At 50.4% G+C, this 22,322-nt stretch overlaps 1 protein-coding gene across 6 annotated transcripts in view; it reads right to left on the reverse strand.

Moving 5' to 3' along the window:
• Window positions 1-22,322, reverse strand: part of ITCH (itchy E3 ubiquitin protein ligase) — a 340,605-nt gene that overhangs the window by 50,225 nt on the left and 268,058 nt on the right. For all 6 annotated transcript variants that reach the window (XM_029614662.1, XM_029614667.1, XM_029614661.1 and 3 more), the window contains one exon: window positions 1,719-1,790. In XM_029614662.1, the coding sequence (XP_029470522.1) occupies window positions 1,719-1,790 (72 nt within the window). The remainder of the gene's footprint in view (window positions 1-1,718; window positions 1,791-22,322) is intronic.

A 22,322-nucleotide genomic window follows, 5' to 3' on the forward strand; every position in this document is an offset into this window, starting at 1 on the left:
AGAAATTCTCGACTGGGGGAGGGACCCTTAGGTATCACCGCATGAGAGCGGGGCTCTTTTTTCTTTCTTTAAATTTGGAGTTTGGTTTTCTAACGCTGTGCAAGCATGTGTGAAGTCCCGAACTGCTATGGAGATGGAAAAAAAAACAGGATCAGAGCCTCGTGCACGGGTATATGTGCTGGTGGTGATGTCAGATTGAAATCTGACTCCGTCTCCAACTGCTATCAGGAGCACACTATATCCATTGGGCCTGAGTCCATCTGCCACACGCTAGGAAAGGGCTGTTGTGCACGGAGCAAGAGAGGGAACTTGGGGTGATAGTGTCTAGAGATCCGAAGATGGCGAAGCAATGTGATAAGGCGATAGCTAAAGCCAGAAGAATGCTGGGCTGCATAGAGAGAGGAATAACCAGTAAGAAAAAGGAGGTGATAATCCCCTTGTACGGGGTCCTTGGTGAGGCCTCACCTGGAGAATTGTGTTCACTTCTGGGGACCATATCTCAAAAGGGACAGAGACAGGAGGGAGGTGGTTCAAAGAAGGGTGACAAAAATGATGGGGGGAGGAGAGGTTGAAGGACTTAAATATGTATACCCTGGAGGAGAGGAGGTGAGGCGAGATATGATACAAACCTTCAGATACCTGAAAGGTTTTAATGATGCACATATGACAAACCTTCTCCGTTGGAAAGAAATCAGTAGAACTAGGGGTCACAGAATGAAACTTCAGGGAGGACGACTCAGAATCAACGTCAGCAAATATTTTTTCACGGAGAGTGTGGTGGATGCCTGGAATGCCCTTCCGGAGATGGTAAAAACAAAAACAGTGAAAGATTTCAAAGGGGCATGGGATAAACACTGAGGATCCCTAAAGGCTGAGGATGGAAATGAGGAAGAATGCATGTGGGTAACTTGCTGGTGTGGCAGTTACTACCCTTAACCCACAAGCCTTCATACTGTTGATGCAACCCATTATTGCTATCTGCTTTAATGGCAGGGGGAAAAGAGGAAAAGGGGAATTAGTTTCGGACAGCAACCAACACGGACATAAATTTTATGATCTGGGAAAACAAATAAGCATGGGGGTAACTTGCTGATATGGCTGATACTACCCTTAACCAATAAGCCTTATACTTGGGATGTAACTCCAAGATTGCTCTGTTTCAACAGCAAGAGATAACGGGGAGTTGGACTAAGACAGCAACCAACAAGGGCTCTGACTTTAATGGTTTGGGAAACTAAGTATGGGCGTAACTTGTATGGCACGGCAGCTGCCACCCCCTGATGATACCTTTATGGGACAGACCTGTATGGCATGGCTGGTGTTACCATAAGCTTGCTGGGTAGACTGGATGGACAACTTGGTCCTTTTCTGCCGTCATGTCTATGTTTCTACGATATATCTGGACTATTGCAAATAAAAATTATTTTGAATCTAAAATTGATGGACATTTGAGATTCTCTCTGCCCTACTTGTCTTGATTTTGGTTATTTTGTGGTGCCTCTGTTCCTTTTTTGCATGTGTAAATTTACACACAATTATGAAAATTAATATTATGCATGTAAATGATTTCCCTGCCCCTTTTGTGCATATAAAGTTCATACATAAGTGAGTTATGCACTTACTTTTAAACACACAATTGGGCAATTTTCAAAAGCTCACTTACAGGCATAAATCCTTTTAAAAATTCAGCTTTTAGTGAGCAAGTGTATGTTAAATACCTGCTGAAATGAGTCCTCGAACAAGGTCTTTCTTGTCACTGTAATCTTTATGTGCTGCGGCATTGCAAGTTGCTGAAAAGAGAGATCAAATCATCTTTATAGCTATCATATACAACAGACTCCAGCTGGAAGCAGTGTAATGATATAAATTATCTACTTTACAGAACAAATAAATGCAACACGCTTTACCGAGCTGTTACCCTCTGTAAATTTCAGGAAAACTTTACTGCACTGTGGACAGGATAACTGGGCAGATAGGGTGGGCTGGATGGTCTCTTTCTGCTGTCATTAACTATGCTACCATGTTACTGTGATACTAACTCGCTATCTGATAAATAACTAATGCCATTATAATATATGGCTATATTTTTTTTTTATCCCTCGGGCCGTTCTTCCACCCATGTCCCTTCCCAGATGGTCTTGCCAGGATTGCACAGGAATTCCTGACTCAGACAACTTTCTTCTCCAGGCCTGAGTGCACCAACTCCCCAAACAAGGGATCCAAATTCAGATCCCTCAAACCACAGCACAAAGTGCTATAAGCTTGAGCTACAGGGTGAACTATAGAGCCACAAGGTCCTTTTTTTTACAGCTGTCATCTACATGCAGCTTATTACACTTTTAATGTGATGTGTGGAGGAGGCCTCTTGTCCTACAGAGGTCTTCATACATGTGACTTGCATCTTATCATGAAAGGAAAGTTCATTTAATTGCCATGTTCCTGGGGCCAGCGGTTACAGGTGGGGACTACAGAAACTATTTCTGCTACCAGGAAGCACAATATACTAAAGTTTGTTATAATTTAACTAGACCACAGGTAACCTGGGAATTTAACTGATCTTGTACCATGAGGAAGGATGTATGGCACTACTAAGTCATTTAGCACAGCAAATACTTTTTTTTTGTAAAGAATCGGAGAAATTACTTACCTGATAATTCCGTTTTCCTTAATGTAGACAGATTGACTCAAGACCAAGGGGTTTTTGCTCCCCTACCAGCAGGAGACAGAGTCAAGTTTCAAAGCTGATGTCACCCTTGATACACCCCTGCAGTGACCTCAGCCCTTCAGTTTTCTCTTCAAAAGCCACTATGGACATACTATCGAAAAACTTGATTAAAAACGGATAACCGTAACTGTACTCAACCAAACACTGAACCCCAGCAAGATTTTAGATGCCCTGATCTAGGGACTGGATGACAACTTACTTGTAATCTCTTTGAATCGATTTCCACTCCACAGGCGAATCTTTGGCACCGTTCTTGGGCAGCCGTAGGTGGGATGCTGAGTCCATCTGTCTACACTAAGGAAAACGAAATTATCAGGTAAGTAATTTCTCCATTTCCTAGCATGTAGCCAGATAGACTCAGGACCAATGGGATATACAAAAGCTAATCCCAATCGGGGCAGGAGGCTGCCCGCGGTCCGGTTAACACCGCCCTTGAAAAGGCTGAGTCCTCCCAGGCCTGAATGTCCAGGTGATAGAACCTGGAGAAGGAGTACAAGGAGGACCATGTCGCTGCTCGGCAGATGTCGATGGGAAACAGCATTCTAGCTTCCGCCCATGAGACTGCCTGAGCCCTAGTGGAATGAGCTTTATCATGAAGGGGTAATGGCTTTCCTGCCTCCACATAGGCTCCTATCACCACCTCCTTAATCCAGCGAGCTATGGTAGACCGCGAGGCTGGTTCGCCCTGCTTCCTTTCACCGTGAAGGACAAACAGGCAAGTCTGTCTTTTAGACCAGTTCTGAAACTTCCAGGTACCCCAAAGCCTACTTACATTTAAATGGTGGAGGAGGCAGTATTCTTCCACATCCTTGTGCTTATCTAGGGATGGCAACAAAATGGACTGATTCAAATGAAACTCCTAGACTACCTTGAGCAAGAAGGATGGAAAGGTACGAAGCTGTAACACTCCTGGAGTCATCCAGAGGAATGGTCCCGACATAACAATGTCTGTAGTTCAGAGATGTGACGTGCCAAGCAAACAGCCACCAGGAACACCATTTTCAGGGTTAATAATCGAAAGATTGTGCAGCGGATGAAAGGAAGTCTCTGCCAAAATCTCCAGTACTAGATTAAGATTCCAAAAGGGAACCGGCCTCCGTAGGGGTGGCTGGAGGTGTTTCACCCCTTTCAGAAAATGGGCCATGTCCGAATGAGCCCACAGGAGGGTTCTGTTCACCTTGCCCCTGAAACAGGAGAGAGCCACTACCTGGACCTTCAAGGAGTTAAGGGTCAAACCTTTATTCAAGCTATCCTGCAAAAATTCCAGAATTAGTGGGATTTTGACTGTCAGAGGAAAAACACCGCGTTCCTCGCACCAGGCCTCAAATACTCTCCAGACCCGCACATACGCTAGGGATGTAGAGATTTTCTGTGCGCAGAGTAAGGTGGCAATTACTGCCACTGAATATCCTCGCTTCATCAGGCGAGCCCTCTCAAGGGCCAGACCGTAAGACAGAATCAAGTTGGATCCTCATGAAGAACCTGTCCCTGCGATATGGCAGGACCCTGTACGGTGAGAGGCATGGGGGGTTTCCACCATGAGTCTCCACATATCCGCATACCATGGACACCTAGGCCAATCTGGAGCTACTAGTAGGACTAATCCCCTTTGGTACTCGATTCTGCGAATGACCTTGCCTAGGAGGGTCCACTGAGGGAAGGCATATAGCAACTACTCTTCTGGCCAGGTCTGAACGAGAGTGTCGATCCCCAGAGTCAACTGATGTCTTCTGCAAGGGAAGAAAGCGCAGTTGCTTACCTGTAACAGGTGTTCTCCTAGGACAGCAGGAAGTGGGTGACATCATCCGATGGACCCCCCCGTACGGAAAACTTTTGTCAAAGTTTCTAGAAGCTTTGACCAGCAGACTGAGCATGCCCAGCCTGCTACTATCTGTGCATCCACGCAAGGTCCCCCTTCAGTCTTGTAATAGCAAAATACAAGCGAAAAAATAAAACAAACCGAAGGTGAACCCAACATCGTGGGGAGGCGGGCAGGATTCCTGAGGACTAACATCCTGCTGTCCTAGGAGAACACCTGTTACAGGTAAGCAACTGCGCTTTCTCTTAGGACAAGCAGGATGGTAGTCCTCACATGTGGGTGAGTACAAAGCTCCAGACTGTCCCACTCAACTGGAGAGACCAACAGCGACCGAACAAGGTGCCAATGGGCACAACACAACTGCGGCGCTGTGGGTAAACAGGGGCAGTCTGGGTTCCACAAGAGCACGAAGCAAGAAGAGTTGGATTCAGGACTGGAACAGACTGCACAGGACGGGCTGACCAAAGGCACTATTCTGACGGCTGTCTCTGTGTAGGCAGTAATGGGCCGCAAATGTGTGAAGAAAACTTCAGATTGCGGCTTGGCAAATTTCAACAACGGGGACTGCATGCAAGCGAGCCACCGACATCACCATAGCCCGCACAGAGTGAGCTTTTACTCTGCCGGCCAGCTGAAGGCCTGCCTGCGTGTAGCAGAAGGAAATGCAATCTGCCAGCCAGTTGAACAAGGTCTGCTTACCCACCGCCACTCCCAGCCTGTTGGAGTCAAAGGACACAAAAAGCTGGGTGGACAGTCTGTGGCTCGCCATGCGATCCAGGTAGAATGCCAAAGTCCAAGGTATGAAGCGCCCGTTCCCCTGGGTGGGAATAAGGCCTCAGAAAAAAGGTGGGCAGAACGATGGACTGAATGAGGTGGAAATCAGTCATGACCTTGGGCAGAAACTTAGGGTGAGTATGCAAGACCGCATGATCGCGGAAGAATTTCATGTACGGTGCGCGTACGTAACCAGAGCCTGAAGCTCACTGACCCTACGAGCTGAAGTGATCGCCACCAGGAATATGACTTTCCAGGTGAGGAACTTCAGGTTGCAGGACTACAGCGGTTCGAAAGGAGGTTGCATGAGTTGTGCCAGAACAATGTTGAGGTCCCAGGACACGACCGGAGGCCGAAGAGCGCACTTCAGCTGGAGATGCCCCTGCATGAAACGGTCCACCAAGGGTTGGACCAAAATGGGCATTCCAGCGACACTCAATGGTACGTGCTGACAGCACTGAGGTGCACTCTGACAGAACTCTTCCGGAGCTTGGAATTGGACAGTTGCCACAGGTAGTCCAGCAGCTGGGGGAGGGGGCGTAAGAAAGGGTCTAAGCCCTGACCCCCACACCAGATGGAAAATGTTTCCACTTTGAGCTATAGGACTTCCTGGTCAAAGGTTTCTGAGACTCCACCAGGACCCAGGAAATACAGTCCGAGAGCTGTAGAGGCTGGAGGACTACGCGCTCAACGTCCAAGCCATAAGGGTCAGCGCCTGGAGGTTGGGATGGTGCAGGGTGCCCTGATTCTGTGAGATGAGATAGAGTGCCGTCTCCAGCTGGATGTGTGCCTGCACTGACAGGTCCTGCAGGAGTAGGAACCAGACTTGCTGAGGCTAAAAAAGTGCCACGAGTATCATGGTTCCCCTGTCCTGCTGAAGCTTCAGTAGAGTCTTTGAGAGGAGCGGTAGAGGAGGGTACGCATACAGCAGGCCCTTCCCCCAGTGAAGGGAGAAGGCACTGCAAGCCGGATGGCGGTACAAGCTACCAGGAAGCAGAACCTGATCACCTTGTGGTTGTGAGAGGACACGAACAGATCCAAATCCAGCGTACCCCACTGGTGGAACAGGTCGGCCACTACCGCTGGGTTGAGGGACCATTCATGTGGTTGAAAGGACCGGCTTAGGTGGTTCGCCAGCATATTGAGGGGACCTGGCAAGTAGGTCGCTCGCAGACACATTCCCTGAGACAGGGCCCAGGTCCATTCTTGCACTGCTTCTTGGCAGAAGAGGAATGAGCCTGTGTTGCCCTGTTTGTTGATGTATCACATCGCGACCTGGTTGCCCGTCCAGATCAGAATTTCCTTGGATGATAACTGATCTCTGAACGCTCACAAGGCATACTGTATCACCCAAAGCTCCAGAAAGTTTATCTGATGGTGGGCTTGGGCGGCGGTCCAGAGGCCCTGCGTGTGGAGACCGTTTGTGTGTGTTCCCCAGCCCGGGGGGGGGGGGGGGGGGGGGGGCGTGTGTGGAAGCATTGGTGGAAAGGATCACCTGGGGCAGAGCGGGCTGGAAGGGAAGTCCTCGTTCTAGGTTGGAAAGGTCTTCTCACCAGGATAGAGACACTCTTACAGGGTCCGTTACTGTGACTGGAGCCTCGAGATCCTTGCAGCCACTGGGACCGCAGGGTCCATTGGGGGCTTCTCATGTGGAGGTGGGCCAAAAGGGGTCACATGGATGGAGGCCGCCATGTGCCCCAGTAGACGGAGCAGGAGGTGGGCTGGTACCCTCTGACTTTTGCGGACAAGGGTAGCCAACAAGGCAAGGGCGATCACCCGGTCCCTGGGCATGAAAGCTTTCGCTTGTGCCGTGTCCAGCCTGGCACCTATGAAGTCCAAATGGGAGGATGGACAGAGGTGTGACTTGGGAAAGTTTATAACAAACCCCACCATCTCCAGAGTCTGCCCAGTCAAGGCCAGAGAACGCAAGGCTCCGGAGCGAGAATCGCTCCTGACAAGTCAGTCATCCAGGTATGGGAACACTTGGACCGAGGGACGCCTGAGGTAGGCAGCCACCACCACTAAGCATTTGGTAAAGACGCGGGGGACCGATGCCAGCCTGAAGGGCAGCACTTTGTACTGATAATGTGCACTCCCCACCACGAAGCGCAGGTACTGCTGGTGGAAGGGACAATCGCAATGTGTCCGTAAGCCTCCTTGAGATCGAGGGAGAAAAGCCAGTCTCCTCTTCTGAGGAGTGGGATCAGCATGCCCAGAGACCATCTTGAATTTTTCTCTTACAAGAAGCTTGTTCAACACCTTGAGGTCGAGCATGGGGCCAAGCCGCCATTCCTCTTCGGAATGAGGAACTACCTCAAATAGAACCCAGTGCGAGGAGGGCAGAGAGTTCCATTTGAAGTACGACCAAATGGGCGTGCGAACCCCACGATGGACATAGGGGAGAGGTCTCTGGGAGCCAGCTGAAATGCAGATGGTACCCCTGACAGACAATGGAGAGGACCCAGCAGTTCGTTATCTCTTCCCAGTGACAGGCGAAGCTTAGGAGCCTGCCGCCAATTGGGGGATCTGACATCAGGGGTACGGGCAGCTGACTTATGCTCCCCTTATCACCAGTCAAAAGCCCGTGGCTGGGGCTTGCTGGGGGGCCGGTTGGGATCTGGTCAGCTGCTGTTGGCGAGGACGACCCCTGGAACTGGTGCGAGGTGGATGAGTCCGAGCGACTGGAGGATATTTCCTCTGCCGATAAAAGGGTTTCCGAAAACTCTGCCTGGAGGATTTTCTGGCCGAGAATGGGCCTTCCGAGGCACTAGCAGACAGCTGCTGAAGGGTATCATGATGGTCCTTCAGTTGAGCCACCACGTCCCGAACCTTATTCCCGAAGAGCTTTTCTCCCGTGCAGGGAAGGTCAACCAGCCTGTCCTGGACCTCCGGCTGGAGATCAAAGGCCGAAAGCCACGTCATTCGCCTGGTGCCGATGCCCACAGCGGCTAAGTGGGCTGCCGTCTCAAAAACATCATAGGTGGAATGCACCTCGTGTTTTCCTGTCTCAAGGCCCAACAGGGCAATAGTGGTAAGGCCCTCCTGCTGTTGCTGGGAGAGGCCCTCTGCAAAATCCTGAACTTGTTTCCAGAGGTTGCAGTTGTACTGGGTCATGTAAAGTTGGTAAGCCGCGATGCAGGCAACCAGCATGGCGCCTTGGAAGATCTTTCTTCCCAGGGCATCCAGCTCCCTATGCTCGCATCCTGGAGGAGTGGAGGCATGGGTAAGGGAGCACTGGGCCTTCTTTAGGGCACACTCCACAACCCCCGACTAGGGGGTGGGGAGTTGCCTCTTATCAAACCCCAGGGCCTGTTGCACCAAGTAGGTGGCATTGGCCTTTCTGTTCATGGAGGGAGACAGAAATGGAGTGCTCCCATATGTGGAGGAGGAGGTGGTCCTTGAAAATATCGTGGATAGGAACTGCCACGGTTTCCTTGGGAACATTGATGAACTGGAGCACTTCCAGAATCTTATGATGCGTGTCCTCCTATGTAAGCGGTTGGAAGGGAATGGCCTCGGCCATAGCACTGATAAACCCCAAAGGACAAGTCCTCGGGTGATGACCGGCGCCGCTCCTCCAGAGGGGAGGGTGCCGAAAGGGGGTCGTCGGAGTAGCCCGAGGACAAGTCTGTGGAGTTGTCACCCCAGGGGTCATTGGGCCCTTCCTTTCACTGGGATCAGCATGTCATGGGCGAGGTCTGTGAGGGGCATCAGCCCTGGGCTCCAAAGGCTTCAGAGGCCTCGAGGGCACCAGTGGCATCGATGGATCCCCCAGTATGGAGGGGATTATAGGCCATGGCAAACCGGAGGGTTCCAGCAAACGCTCGGGGAACCATGGGCAAGGGAACACGGTACCAGCCGTATCTTCCTCCTCGGAGGACCCAAGAATTGGGATTGCTCTGGTGGAGTGCATCGGTGGCCGACGCTCCAGCACGGGTGCCAACATCAATGGCGGAGGCTCAGGCACCGGTATGGAGACTGGTTGCACCAGCAGCTCAACGCTTTGAGCACTGCCGACTGCACCCTGCGGTCCAACTCCTGAAAGTCTGGGATGTCCAGGAAAGAGAGAGAGAGAGAGACAGACTAGCCATAATGCCCCATACTAGGTAGGTATTTAGACCCCTATATGAGGCCCACCTAGTTACTCAATGTGAGGTGTAGGTATTAGTGAGGGGTTAAGGGCCATTCTGACATGCAGAGTGTGACGTACAAACAGAACAGTCCACTCTTGTGAAGATTTGATGACCTTCAGAGTGAGGAAACTCACCCAAAGATGAGATTTGTGCAATGTTCTCTCAACCTAGCTTGATGTTACTCGGGTAGACAGTTGTAAAGGAACTGGTGGAGGAACACTCGGAGGAATTGTCTACCTCTGCTTCAACAGCAGGGGAGCAAGACTGATACTTCACTTTCAATGCAAAGCCAGCATAAGCTCTTTGCTTCAACGGCAGGGGAGAAAGTTTGACACGTCACACAGATCCAGCATAGCTCTCTGCTTCAACGGCAGGGGAGCAAGACTGATACTTCACTTTCAATGCATAGCCAGCATGGCTCTCTGCTTCAACGGCAGGGGGGAATGAAGGAAGGTGGATCTATATTCAGGCAACAACCAACAAGGACTGAATTACATAGTCTGGATAAACAGATAAGCATGGGTGTAGCTTGCTTATTGCGGTGGTTAATACCCCTAACTAATTAAGCTATTTCACTTAGATACAGTTCCAACACTGCTCTCTACATTAATGGCGGGGGTGGAAGGGAAATAGAATAAAAAAGGTTACTAAGTGCCAAGAGAAACAGATAAGTATGTGAGAGAAAAAAAAAGTGCGAAAGCTTGCTGGGCAGACTGGATGGGCCGTTTGGTCTTCTTCTGCCGTCATATCTGTTTCTATCAGGCCGATACAGTACAGTGCGCTCCGGCGGAGCGCACTATTAACCCGCGATTGGACGCGCGTTTTGGACGCACTCGCTTTACCCCTTATTCAGTAAGGGGTAATAGCGCATCCAAAACGCGTGTCCAACCACCCCCCCCCCCCCCCGAACCTAATAGCACCCGCAACATGCAATGCATGTTAATGGCCCTATTAGGTATTCCTGCGCGATACAGAAAGTAAAATGTGTAGCCAAGCCGCACATTTTACTTTCAGAAATTAGCGCCTACCCAAAGGTAGGCGCTAATTTCTCCGGGCACCGGGAAAGCAGTAAAAACAGCTTTTCTGTGCACCCTCCGACTTAATATCATGGCGATATTAAGTCGGAGGTCCCGAAAGTAAAAAAAAAGTAAAAAAAATAGAAAAAAAAAATTTTGAAATAGGCCCGCGGCTCGAAAACCGGACACTCAATTTGGCCGCGTCCGGTTTCTGAACCTGTGGCTGTCAGCGGGCTCGAGAACCGACGCCGGCAAAATTGAGCGTTGGTTGTCAAACCCACTGACAACCGCCGCTCCTGTCAAAAAAGAGGCGCTAGGGACGTGCTAGTGTCCCTAGCGCCTCTTTTTACCGCCAGCCCTAATTTAAATAAATTAAAATACTGTATCACGTGCACAGGAGAGTGGCCTGTGCGCTCACCCGCTCTCCCGCGATTTTACTGTATCGACCTGTATGTAACTTCAGCAACTTCTGGCTGAGCAAGAGAGAATGGCAGTCAAGTTTCTGGTAGGCTAGGCACATTTCATAACTTTTTGGTGAGTACACTAGGAAATTATTAGACTTTCTGGTAATTACAGACATTATACAACCATTTTTTATTATAGAAATGTTTAGGTAAGCGGTGCTTTTGGGAGGTTTGGAAAGCATTATGGGTATTTCCATTATTTCGTATGGAAAAACTTGACTTACAACCAGCCCTCTGGAACCAATTGAGTTCGTAAGTCAAGGGTCCACTGTATGTAGGTAGGCCTTGGATAGGTCCAGGGAGGTTAAAAACTCTCCTGATTGTACAGCCATTATCATGGAGCGTAGGGCTTCCATGAGGAAATGAATCACTCGTAGATGTCGGTTGACGCTCTTGAGGTCCAGGATGGGGCAAAAGGAACCTTCCTTCTTGGGTATGATAAAATAGATGGAATAACGCCCCCATATTTTCTTAGGATGCAGGTACTAGGAATATAGCCCTCATCCTGAGGAGCCTTAACAGGGTAGTCTCCACTGCCTGTTTCTTGTGCTGGGAGTGGCAAGGAGATGATATAAATATATCCCAAAGAGTGCTGTGAATTTCCAGTGCATCCTTCTCCTATGACCTCCAGTACCCATTTGACCAAAGTGATCTCGACCCACCGCTGGTAGAAGAGGGACAGTCGACCCCCTATCTCCTCGTTCTGATGGTGGGTCAGCAAAACTTCACTGGGGGGGGTGGGTGTTCAGGATGAATCTGAACTTGACCCTCTCTTGGGCTGCCAACTCCGAAAAGAATGAGACCTCCCAAAGGACAGAGACCTCTAAAATGTCAAGTTTATGTAGGCGCGAAAGCATTGGGAGCCCCTGGATTGACCCCCTCATGGGCGAGGGGCACTGTAACTGCTTTCTCTTATCTTCTGGTACCCGAGGTACTAGAGATTTGCCCCATTTACTGGCCAGCTTATCCAATTTGCTTCCAAAGAGGAGTGATTCTTTAAGGGCATCTTAGTGGTGGCGGCCAGAAGACAGCTATGGCTGTGGAACTGGTCAGCAGATACAACCTCCAAGGCAAAGCTCACAGAGACCATTCCTCTGGCTGAAGTACAGACTAGGTCCAAGCCGGCGTCAGCTAAAAAGGCAGCGATGGGTTCCATAATCGCTCTGGAATTTGTCCAAGACATCCACCTCCTGAGAGAGGAGCAGATACGAATGAGCTACCAGGGCACAAGAAGCAGCAATCTGTAAGGTCATTGCTACTGTGTCAAAGGCTTGATTAAAGAAAGACTCCATCCGCCTAACGTGCGCATCCTTTAAGGCTGCTCCTCCCTCCACTGGGATAGTTGTTCGCTTAGAGACGGCACAGACCAGCGCATCCACTTCAGGGAAACGCAAATGTTTTCTCGCTGCTGGATCCAGTGGGTATAGAGCTCCAACGCTCGTCCACCTTTAAAACTTGCCTCTGGGGAGGAGATCACGTGATGTGGTGAACGAGGCAAGATGTGCTCAGGAGGGCTCTGGGTGCCGCGCTTGGTTTTTCCTGTGCCTTGATACAGAAATCTTTCTTTTTTCACGCGAATCACGAAGAGGACAACAAGGTACATGTCCATCACCAATTTTATGCAGCGCTCACCCACAGGTATGCCGATAAGATCCGGCAAAAAGGACAAAGTCAAAGCAAAGGCAGTAGAACCCAAAACGGTGGCGGTCCCGGCGGCAGCTAGTGCTTGACTTCTCTCCTGCTATGTCGGAGCAACTTAAGAATCTTTTAATGGAAGCACTCGATGTAAAACGTGCGACTATCTCATCTCAAATTACTGAGATGCATACAGCCCTGGCAGAAATTACCCCGAGATTCGATGCACCGGAGGGGCGAGTCGGTTTAGTAAAAGACGACAATTTAGCTTTAACAACTAAACTATACAAGTAAGAAAAACAAGTTGCGGAGCACGTATCTAAGCTGGATGATTTAGAGAATCGTGCCCGCAGATCAAATATCCGTCTTTTGGGACTGCCAGAAACACTCCTTGAAAGGAACATGGGGACCTTTCTCGAGAGCTGGTTGCCTGACGCATTACATCTGCTGGAGATTGCATCCACCTTCAGGATAGAGAGGGCGCATCGACTGGGCCAGAGAAAGGAAGGAGACTCACGACCGAGGCTGGTGACAGCGAAGGTTTTGAACTTCGCACATAAACAAGCCATTCTTCAAGCCTATCGGAAGAACGCGGATCTGGCATATGAATCAAAAACAATTTGTATCTTTCAGGACTACTCGGACAAGGTTTCCACTATGCGAAGGGGTTTCTCTCCCACTTGTTCCGCTCTGTATGATAAACAAGTGCGGTTCTCTCTTCAATTTCCAGCATGCCTTAAAGTATGGTATGAGAACCAGACCCACCTCTTTGAAGTGCCGGAGGAGGCACAGAAATTCCTGGCTATTGTTAAGACCTGAAGACGAATGAGTCCGGCAGCCATTTTCATCAGGTGGCCTCTGTCTTTCTGCTCCATGAGGAGAAAAAGGCTAGCAAACTTTACAGCACAGTCTTTTGGGCATCACCTCCAAAAATGGTTTTGACTCTGAGTTAGAGTACTTTGTTATTAACTGTTCAAGTTTTTGGTTAAATGGCTTTCTGGCTAGAAGTCAGACCTCCGACCTAAACAACATGCGGTCGCCCTCATTTGGGCTTGGTGAAAGTACCTGCTGTATAAGCTGCAATATCACAAAGGACTGGAGCGTCCTATATATTTTTGGTCACAGCGGCCGTTTCACTATTCCAGCTATAGATGCAAAAGGGAAGCTTTTCGATGAGGATTACATTTCTCTCTTTTTGCCTTAGGTGCCAGCAGCCAAATACTCAGTTAAAGGGGGTCAGAGAGCAGCATTGACTGGGCCAGAGAGGTTAGACAGAAACTGCCCATTGTGCTTGAAGGATACCACCGGCTGCGAACTCACCAAACACTATTTTGCTTGATCGGGACTGATTACATGTTTGGTCCGAGAGCAGCACCCGCCCACATCTGGGCGTGATCTCTAACCCCGTTTAAGGGGTCTTTTGGATGGTTTGCGGATGGTTTGGTATCAGAAGGGTGGGGGAGGGATATTAGAAGGGTTCAGGGGGTGGGGGGAGGGGAGAGTAGAGGGCACGGAGGAGGGGTTGGGCTATGTGTCGAATGTTTATATCTGATAGCTGGGTTGTAAAATCACAAGCTTGCAGTAATACAGACTTGGGCGAGCTAGCTCTCGTTCCAGCTTTTATAAAGGTCTGCAGGCGCACCCAACCGGAGATGGGTCCTGTGGCTCCTGCAGTATTACGGAAAGAGGGTTCACTCTCAGGGCATTCTTTTTACTATTTTTGTCGACAGGGGCCCTGCAGTATAATATTGCTTCCCACTTTAGATATGGGTGATGCCCATCGGATAATATCTTGGAATGTGAATGGACTGGGCTCCCCCATTAAACGATACCAGGTGCTGCAACATCTTAAGCCCACAGTGGCATGTATACAAGAGCCAAAAACTTAAGTGGAATTGGGTGGGTTCCTGCCATTACTCACCAGCAAATGGGAAAAAAGGGGGGGTTGTGATCCTGGTGGATAAATAGGCATCTTTCACTCTCTCTGCCACCTTCCAGGACACTGAGGGGAGGTGGATCATGGTTATTGGTACACTCAATGGTATAGAAGTCACGATATGTTGTTTGTAAGATCTGAATACGTACTCCCACGCATTTTGCACCTACATTCTCACTCAACTAGTGTCACAAGCAAGAGGATATATGTCGTAGTAGCAGGGGATTTTAACTTCACCTCTGACCCACAGATAGATAAGACCCCTCTGGGTCCAGTTCCTCCCGCTTGGGAAGGGAAGGGCGTTCCCTTTCTCTGCTCGGAGTTCTCTCTCTTCGATTCTTGGTGCATGCTGCACCCGACGCAGAAAGACTACACCCACATCTTACGTGCTCACACATTATCCCGCATTGATTATATTTTGATACCTAAGGATGATTTCCATGCACTCTCCCGGGGCGGTATTTAGCCCTCAGGCAGTTTCCGATCATGCCTGTATTTGGGTGGATTTGATATTTCAAAAGAAGGAGCCCTGTGAGAGATTCTGGAGATTCTCAAGTTATCTGCACAATGATGCGGAGTTCAAGAGTTTTCACTTAAAGCGTTTGGAGTATTATGATTTCCATAACCATGAACATGTAGCTAACCCTCAATTATATTGGGAAGCAGCTAAGGCGGTGCTGAGAGGAGACATTCTCTTGTTTGTGGCATCTTGCACCAAAAAACTTAATCAAAATATATTGCGTCTAGAGCAGCGATTGGGAGTCCTTAAACAAAATATGATAGCTCATCCAACCACAACTCAAGAGAGGGAGTACTTTGTTGTTTTGAGAGACTTGAACTGCCTATTGATTCAGAGCGCCCAACGTGCTTTTCAGGTAGCAGAGAAACATTTTTTTTGCTATGGGAACAAGGAGGGTAAACACCTAGCCACCTTGGTGCCGGCTCACAGGGGGAAAACTTTCATTCCCGGTATGAAAAATGCACAGGGGCATTTAGTGTCTTCTCGCAGAGATATTTGTGAAGTCTTCTGATTATTCTACGAACAGCTGTATACAGATGATGTTACTGGGGGTTCTAGAGAGGAGGAAGCATTTTTTGCAGGCTTGCACGTTCCCACTCTTTCAAACACGCAACATCTCTACCAGTAAATCAGGCAAAGATCTTGCAATACTCCCCACCCTCACCTCTCACTGCATTCTTTAATGGTGCTGTTCAAAAGCAAGAGTTACCGGCTCATTTCAATACAGCGTACACCACAGTACTCGCTAAGGCTGGAAAGGATCCATTATACCCGGCGTCATATAGGCCCATATCTTTGCTGAACTGCGATGTTAAACTTTTAGCAAAAATCTTGGCCGATAGGCTCAGCAATGTGTTGCCCCACTTTATATTGGAGCATCAAGTCGGGTTCGTTTAAAACAGACCTGCCTGTACACACATTATCAAATTAGTTTCAGCCATGTCAGCCTCTCTCCATCTAAGAGCACCAGCATTAGCGATAGGCTTTGATTCAGAGAAGGCTTTTGACAGGGTATCTTGGCCTTATCTATTTCTCTGTCTTACAAAGATATGGTATGGGAGTAATCTTTTGTCATTCATCTCCATGCTATATATGGACCCCGTATCACATATAGTAGCTAAGGATACAAATCGGAGGCCGTCTGCATTCGGAGGGGTGTCCATCAGGGCTGCCCGCTCTCCCCTACTGTACATCCTCGCGACTGATCCCTTACTAAGGAAAATCGCACAAACAGCCGAGATAAGGTGGTTTGGGGAAGGTACCCAGATGTTTAAAATAGCAGCTTTTGTGGATGACGTTTTAATTTACCTCATCAACCCTCAGCAATTACTAGGTACCCTCTTAGCTTTACAGGCTGAATATGGCGCATTCGCGAGACTCCGCATTAACTATGACAAATCTGAAGCTTTGGATGTGGGGGGGCAGGGTGAAAGGATCTTGGCAAGGCGTTTTTCCACTGAAATGGGTAACTACCTCTATGAAGTATCTGAGTATTAAAATCCCACATGTAGTCTCGGAGCTCTGTCACGCCAATATTGGCCCGCTTATTCAATCTATGGCCCAATTCCTTAAAAAATGGCAGGGTCAAATAATAAAAATGATATTTCCCAAGTGGTTATACACACTGCAAATGGCTCCGCTGTGGCTTACCAACAAGGACTGTCGGGAGGTGGGTACACTGTTTAGAAAATTTATAAGGAATGGACGGAAAGCTCATATTGCGCTCAGCGCACTCATGCATCCCATTTCACATGGGGATCTTAATTGTCCTAATTTGTGTATATATAATCTTGCTTGTTAACTGAGGCATATGAGGGACATGCTAGGGGGCATGTCATTTTACACCCCCTACACAACTCTGCAAGAGTGGGGGGGGGGGGGGGACGACCCCTAACCTTAATCCTATGTTGCAATTACCAGGGGAGAAAGTGCCAACTTCTATGATGTTCCAGCCTTTATTACAAGTATGCCGCAGGGCATGGGCTTACATATGTCAACAATTGCAGATGCAGTCACAGTGCTCAGCGCTTTTCAGTATCTGCGATATTTGCTCTTTCCCCCAGGGTGTAAAAATTTGGTTTTCCACCATTGGAAACAAAGGACTGACCTGGATATATCAATGCTTCTCTAAAGAAACTTGCCAATTAATACCCTTAGCAGACCTCCAACAAACGTACCAACTCCTTGACGCTCACTACTTTGCATACTTGCAGGTCAAGAACTTTATTCAGAAGAATATGCATTCACTTCAGATTACCCCACAATTCTGGTCTGTATACAATCTAGTGATGGTCACTAAATTAAAAAAAACTGACTATAGCAGCTTATTGGAAAGCCTTATTGGCAAATATGGAGCGAGATACTTTAACCTCGGTTTGGATGCAATGGCAAACCTGGTTTGAATTCTCCTTAACCAAACAGGTGTACCTGCACTGTTTTCACAGAGTTGTGGAGTGGTCAGAGAGTGTGTTATATCGTGAATTACAGTTGAAATTTCTGAGAAGGTTTACATGACCCCAGTTAAAGCATATAAGAAAATTATTATTTACCTGCTAATTTTCGTTCCTGTAGTACCATGGATCAGTCCAGACCGTGGGTTATGTCCCCATTCCAGCAGATGGAGTCAGCCAAAGCTTTGAGGGGGCGTCACCATAAGTACTACTACCCCCTCTGCAGGAGTTCAGTATCGAGTATATCAAAGCCCAAGTAAACAAACAAACCCCCGTATTGGATCAAGTTTAAAGTGAACGGCAACAAACAGCCGCACAACCAAAGAATGAACTGTAACCCTCCCACCAACGGGTAGGAGGACATGAATACCGCGTGCCAACCCCAAAAGGGACTGCGAAATACAGTGAGAACTGAGAAATCGTGAAAAACAGGAATGATCACTATCGCCCCATAGAAGACAGCTGAGCAGGATTACAACCCAAAAGCGGTGGGCGTCTGGATTGATCCATGGTACTACAGGAACGAAAATTAGCAGGTAAATAATAATTTTCTTTTCCCTGTACGTACCTGGATCAGTCCAGACCGTGGGATGTACCCAAGCTTCCCTAAACCGGGTGGGGTCCTGCGAGGCCTGCTTGGAGAACCTGCTCGCCAAAATGCCCAGACACAGAAGAGGCGAGGTGTAGACGATAGTGTCTCGAGAACGTATGTAGCGACTTCCAGGTGGCCGCACGACAGATTTCCTGTGGGGAGACCGAACGAGTCTCCGCCCAGGAAGCCGCCTGCGAACGCGTAGAATGCGCCACGATGCCGGGCGGGGGAGTCCGCCCCGCCCCAATGTAAGAAGCGGCAATGCTGGCTTTCAGCCATCGGGCCACGGTCGTCTGAGGCCTGGGAACCCTTCCGAGGACCGGACCAAAGTACGAAGAGATGGTCGAAAGTCCGGAACTCATTCGTAGCCTCCAGATAGATACGCAGAGTGCGCTTGACATCCAGAAGTCGGAGAGCCCTTGGTTCAGACGACGAGAAAGACGGCAGTTCCACAGTCTGATTCACATGGAACGCAGACACCACCTTCGGAAGGAAGGAGGGAACAGTGCGGAGCGAAACTCCGGAGTCAGAGAAGCGGAGATAGGGTTCTCTACACGACAGGGCCTGCAGTTCCGAGATGCGTCGAGCGGAGCAAATGGCCACCAGAAACACTGTCTTGAGAGTGAGGTCCTTAATCGTCGCATTGCGCAATGGTTCAAATGGAGGTTCCGACATAGAGCGGAGCACGAAGTTAAGACTCCAAGCGGGACAAGGTTCCCGGACCGGAGGTCGCAAGTGCTTGACACCCTTGAGGAAACGCATAATATCCGGGTGCTGAAGCAGGGAGCCCCCGTCGCGCAGGAACGACCCAAGGGCGGCCACCTGAACTCGCAGTGAATTATAGGCGAGCCCCTTGTCTACCCCCGCTTGTAGAAACTGAAGGATCTGAGGAACCGAAGCCTTTGTGGGTCTCGTGTTCTGGTCGGTGCACCACAGTTCGAAAACCTTCCAGACCCGAACGTAGGTCGCCGACGTCGAAGTCTTCTTGGAACGCAAGAGCGTTGACACTACCGCCTCCTGGTAACCTCGGCGGCGGAGACGTTGCCTCTCAAAAGCCAGGCCGCAAGACAGAAGAGTTCTGCCTGGTCGAAAAATACCGGGCCCTGATGCAGGAGGCGAGGGGGATGTCCCAGGCGGATGGGGCCGTCGATCACCAGTTGGAGAAGGTCCGCAAACCAGGGTCTCCGTGGCCATTCTGGTGCGACGAAGATCACGAGTCCCCGATGAGCTTCTATTCTGCGGAGTAGTCTTCCCACCAGAGGCCATGGCGGGAACGCATAGAGAAGAAGATGGTCCGGCCACGGGAGCACCAGAGCATCCACACCCTCTGCTCCTCGCTCTCTTCGACGACTGAAGAAACGGGGAGCCTTTGCGTTTTGCGCGGACGCCATTAGATCCATGTGGGGAGTTCCCCACCGGTGAACAAGCAGCTGCATCGCCTCGGAGAGGGACCATTCCCCGGGGTCCAGGCGCTGGCGACTGAGGAAATCCGCCTGGACGTTGTCCACGCCCGCGATGCGCGAGGCCGCCAGACGGACCAGATGTCGTTCCGCCCACTGCATCAGCATGGCTGCTTCGAGCGCGACCTGTGGACTGCGAGTGCCGCCCTGCCGTTTGATATAGGCCACCGTGGTCGCGTTGTCCGATAGGACCCGAACCTCCCGATTCCGTAGGAGTGGTAGGAAGTGGCGCAAAGCTAGTCTGACCGCCCTGGTCTCCAGACGATTGATGGACCACTTCGTCTCCTCCGTGGACCACGTCCCCTGCGCAGAGCTGCGTTCGCAGACCGCCCCCCAGCCTACGAGACTGGCATCGGTGGTGACCACCACCCAATGTGGGAGATCGAGGGACACGCCGCGAGCCAGATTCTCCGGATCCATCCACCAGCAGAAGCTGTTCCTGGCCACCTGTGGAAGGGGAAGGAGCACCTGGTAGTCCTGCGAGAGAGGTTTCCAGCGGGATAGAAGCGCCCTTTGGAGGGGCCGGAGGTGAGCAAACGTCCACGGGACCATGTCGATGGTGGAGCCCATCACCCCCAGGAGCTGCAGGTAGTCCCATGAGGTGGGAACTGGTAACGCAGAGAACCGTTGTATGTGTTCCCGCAAGGCGAGCGCCTTGTCCTGTCGTAGAAAGACCGCGCTCAGACGAGTGTCGAAAGTCGCCCCCAAAAAATCCAAGCACCTTGCGCCAAATCCACCAGGTCCGGCCCCGGGGACGCTGGGCCCGGCCCCCCGCCTCCGACTCCCACGGGAAGCCGGCTGCGGGCGGGAGGCTGGGGGGCCCCCACTCCCGCCGGGACGGGGGGGCCTGAGGGGGAGACGAGGGCCGCGGGACCTTAGCGGGGGGCGGACCCGCGGGGGCGTCCAGGCCCTGTAGATATGCAGTGTGCATCAGCGGTATAAATTCCGGGGAAAGCCCCGGCCTACCCGAGGGGGCCCCGGTGGGGGGGGACCCCGTGGAACCCGTGTCCACCAGATCCGGTTCCGGCAACAAGCTCGGGGGAGAACCCTTGGGGGAATCCCTGTCCTCCCGCGCTGCCTGAGTCCCCTCAGGGCGCAGGGAATGCAATATGGCCGCCGTTCCCGCCAAGAATGGGGGAGGGGCCGGCCCGCACCGCCCGGGCAAGCCTGCCAAAAAGGAAAAATCGTCCCGGGACCGCGACGTGCCTTCCCCCCCGGGGAGGCACCGAGCGCAGATCCCTTCGCGCAAAATGCGCGATCCTGGTTCGCCGCAGGCCGAACAACGCAACGGCCGCGGCATCGGGAGCGCTGGCGAAAACGGAGCAGGCAGGCAAAAAAAAAAAAAATTCAGAAAGCCTCGGGGGGGCCGAGAGGAGAAACGCCGTTCGGGGGGGGCCCGATCGGCCTGCACTGCCCGCCGGCTGAAAAACAGCGCCGCGGGGGGGCCTTCCTGGCCTCACAACCCGCCGAAGAAGAGCTCCCTGCTCCCTGCTGCAGCCCACGAGGCCGCGGGGGGGCCTTCCTGGCCTCACAACCCGCCGAAGAAGAGCTCCCTGCTCCCTGCTGCAGCCCACGAGGAGCCGGCAAGATGGCCACGGGAGAGGGAGAAAACGGTGGGAGGCCGGTTCCACCGGCCGCCGCGTCCAAATAAGCTGCAAAAGAAAAATACAGCAAAAACCAATACAACTTACCCCGGTGAACAACAACAGCCTAGTCGCCGGGAAAGGAGAGAGAGAGACAGAGAGACAGCACCAAAAGGAAGCCACGCCTCTCCAATTAAACCAATTAACTTTTTTTTTTTTTTTTTTTTTTAAAGAACAAACTTGATCCAAAACAACTAAATATAATAGACAGAGAAGAAAAACCCAATCAAGGGAACAATGGTTACAGGTAATCGGGAGCAAGCCCAGATTCCCCTACTCGCATCTGCTGGAGTCAGAAGATACTGAACTCCTGCAGAGGGGGTAGTAGTACTTCTGGTAACGCCCCCTCAAAGCTTTGGCTGACTCCATCTGCTGGAATGGGGACATAACCCATGGTCTGGACTGATCCAGGTACGTACAGGGAAAAAGCACATATCATTAAGTCCCTGATCTGCCTCAAATGCAAATCATGCGAAGGCCCCTTCCACCACCGCTTTTGGACCTGCGACACAATTAAGTCTTTTTGGTCACGAATCATATCCACATGTAGTAAATGGTGTGCAATAGATCTCCCAGAGGGGCCTATGCTAAGGCTCTTTGGAGTTATTCCTACCAAACTCAAGGGTCTGGACTCCTATGGGTTAAGCTTCATACAAAAAGTAAGCTTGGTGGGGAAGTAATATTAGCCAATTGGGTCTCTGATGCAGAACCTTCTCACGAACACAGTTTAGACTTCTGGTAAAATTATACTCACTAGAATATCGATGTGCACAGGCAAATCTGATAAATCGCGGATGGCAATGGAAAGGACTTGGCATCCACTACAGGCCTACTCAACGCCCTCTGGATAAATGAGAAACTAGCTTAGGGGCTTATCTGCCACAACAAGAATGCCGGCTATCGACACGTGGGGCGGAGGGAGGGAGGGTGCTTGCTTGGGGAAGGGGGGGGGAGGATAGAAGACTGGGAGTGTGGAAGGGAAGGGGATCAAACGCACATTTCTGATTTCTGGTTTTTGTTCAAGTCTAGGCCTGGCTCAGTTTACACAGGATGTAGTTGGTTTCTATTACCCTGAGTACACGAGTGTTTCTATGTTGTAATTCTGTTATATCAATGTTACCTTTGGGGACTATAACAAGTTATGTACATAATACT

This window comes from Rhinatrema bivittatum, chromosome 8 (genome assembly GCF_901001135.1).
Source record: "Rhinatrema bivittatum chromosome 8, aRhiBiv1.1, whole genome shotgun sequence".
Lineage (NCBI taxonomy): Eukaryota > Metazoa > Chordata > Amphibia > Gymnophiona > Rhinatrematidae > Rhinatrema > Rhinatrema bivittatum.